Genomic DNA, 2,750 nt, shown 5'->3' with positions numbered 1-2,750 from the left:
ACTGTATAAAGTATTTCAGTACTCAATTACATCCGGCTCCGCTGGAGATGCTCTAAGAGCATCTCCAGCGGTAAGTCCTAACGTGAGTCGTATCGACGCCCCTTCGAGGCCATTGAGACCGCAGTTTTATTTTAAGACTCCACACCTCTGATTTTGCCGCAACGGGAGGTCTCAAGCAAAGATCTATCTTATTGTTTTGGCGAATCACAACAAGCATTGTAAGCTCCGCCCCCGCCCTTCTCACTCCCTTCCTCTCATGGAGGGCATGGCAGGAGCTAATGCGGATGCGTTTTGTGACGCAACAGGGGATTCTGATGACGAGTTCTTCAGTCTCTTCATATTACCCGAGCTAATTGCACAGCGGAAGAGGAAGCACGGTGGTTCTGAAGTCGGCAGGCGAGCAGGAAAGGAACGCAAGAGAGCACAGTATGGGGAGGAGATGATAGCCGACTACTTCTGCGATAATCCGACTTCTGGCTGGAGCTTCTTCCACCTACCAGAAACTGCAGCCTCCGATCGTTCGTCTGCACCAGCCCCTCGCTGTGCAAGCCAGTGCTGATAAACTTTGGCGTAGAACGAACCCTTCTTTTGACCGGCTCCGCGAATGGGGTCTTCTGATGTCTCCAGCCACGATCTGCACAGCTGAATCGTCTCCTCCGCGCTCCATTCTCGACCCTTCCCCATCTTTCTCGACGAGTTCTTCTGTTTTGCGCGCGAACTCGTGTCAATGTTGAAGTGTGGGCCACACCACCCTACGAGTCTTATTTTAAAACCCCGAAAGGCAAATTTAAGACCTGCTGAAGTTAAAACCAGCGTTGAGACTTACCGCTGGGAGCGTTAAGACTCGCTCGAGTCTTAAGCGCGCTACATTTGAGATAAAACCGCCTTTACGACCAACCGCTGAAGATGCTCTAAGAGCATCTTCAGCGTTAGAGTGACTCAACATGTGTTTTGTCACGTAACTTTTTCAAGTTTAGTCACATCCGTATATCCCGCCCCCACCTACATATACAATATAATCGAAAAATATAAGAGGGCTCTCCAAAAAAGTATCAAAAAACCTCTTAGCTGCTTTCAGGGCATGCATTTAGGCCATTATTTTGCCAGCGATAGCTCTAAATCATGAACGAGTATCAGCTTTTCTTTAAGATCAATCAAATCCCTTCACGACAAATATTGGCACTTCTGTATCAGCCTCCATGATCGAACTGTAAGTCACTTTTGTCTGGCAGACTTCATCGTACTGACTCGAGTTTTGTCCTTATAAAAGGGGCACTTGTTGGAATACAGCGATTTTCTTTCGCTGAAACATGTTGTGTGGACGTGGAAAGAAATACGCTAATTTTGGATACTGAGCGCATACTTTGTCATCCCTAGGATGGGGATTACAGTCCTATTTTTGGATACTGAGCGCATACTTTGTCATCCCTAGGATGGGGATTACAGTCCTATATAATAGCACTGTACTGAAGGATTCGCTGTCGTCCCATTGACAAACATGTGGGTCGTTATCCTAAAGAAATGTCATTCTGTTGACAAAGTAAACCGGTCCTTCATTCTACATTTCACTACTTCGCCGACAAGCGTCCAATTCTGAAAAAGACCGTCTCAACTTTCTTCCGCAAGCAGAAGAAAACAGTATGCGATTAACGTACATCCTCACGGCGGTGTTCCTAGCCACTCTCTACGCCAGTAGCACCGCACTCCCGGTCAAGAATTTCAAGACCATTATCAAAAACGAATCCCCACTCGATCCCGTCGATTCCGTAAACGTGAATGATGGGCGGCTGCTGCGCGGTCTCGTAAGCCCCGCATCGGACGGAAATGGTATTGAAGAAGAAAGATTCCTAACGTCGCTGTTTCAAGCATTGGCAAGACGCATGAAAATAAGAAGATACGTAGCGAAGACAGGCAAACAGGAGCAATGGCTAGCTCGACTGAGAAAGAAACATGGTGTCGAAAATCCCTGAACGCATCCGTGATGCTGGCGGAAGGTGCAATGCATGATATGGTGATGGAGATCAGCTTAATTACATGCAAGAACTACGTGTAATGTAGCTGGAATTCATTTTAAAAAAAAATGCAACTCTTTCAATACTTCCCAATAGCTCAATAATATTGAGTCGATTGTCTCGTTTGTAAGGACTTGAGCTGCCAGCTTGATGTACCAGGAAGTTATGGACGCCACGAAGAGACGAAATTTTGCATTAACAGCGGATACACGTTAATACTTCGTTGTACTGCAACCAGCGACCAAAATGTGCTGTATCAAGACAGGAAGTTGCTAGTTCCGTTTCTTCTTCTTCTACGCTTAACTGTTCGACTCCCACAAGACAGATTTCCGTGTGCCTAGCGGTGGCATTCTACAATTTGACCTTTTTAAAGCTCGTCCTGTGTCAATTCACGAAAAGATTTTTTCACTACATGTAGTCCAGTACCTAATTGAAAATTAAAAACAGGTATAGTCCAGCTAAACGATTTGAAAGCTCAATTGCTTTCTGATATTCCCAAAATCTGATCGGACTACAATGCCCCAACCTGGATTACAAATTCAGGTGGGCTGACGAGAAGTTGCAGCTTCCAAATCAGGAAATTTTCTAATCAGTCTTTTTCAGATCCAGTCCAAATCCAGAAATCAATCATGTCCTTAACTGTTGTGAATTCACGACAATTCCTAACAATTCCACCACGTTGCTACTTACGCAAACTTTGTCTCGTCGAATTGTTACGGTAGTACTTTCGGCCATCAC

General features: G+C 45.4%; 1 protein-coding gene across 1 annotated transcript; it reads left to right on the top strand.

Moving 5' to 3' along the window:
- Positions 1-1,640: 1,640 nt before the first annotated feature.
- Positions 1,641-1,970, top strand: PITG_18956 (secreted RxLR effector peptide protein, putative; the record flags this gene model as incomplete). Its single annotated transcript, XM_002997007.1, has 1 exon — positions 1,641-1,970. One exon carries the CDS (start codon positions 1,641-1,643, stop codon positions 1,968-1,970), a length of 330 nt encoding a protein of 109 aa, XP_002997053.1.
- Between the last annotated feature and the right edge of the window lie 780 nt (positions 1,971-2,750).

This window comes from Phytophthora infestans, genomic scaffold (assembly GCF_000142945.1).
Source record: "Phytophthora infestans T30-4 supercont1.92 genomic scaffold, whole genome shotgun sequence".
NCBI classification, from domain to species: Eukaryota; Oomycota; class Peronosporomycetes; order Peronosporales; family Peronosporaceae; genus Phytophthora; species Phytophthora infestans.
This window is presented reverse-complemented; position numbering and strand designations above follow the sequence as displayed.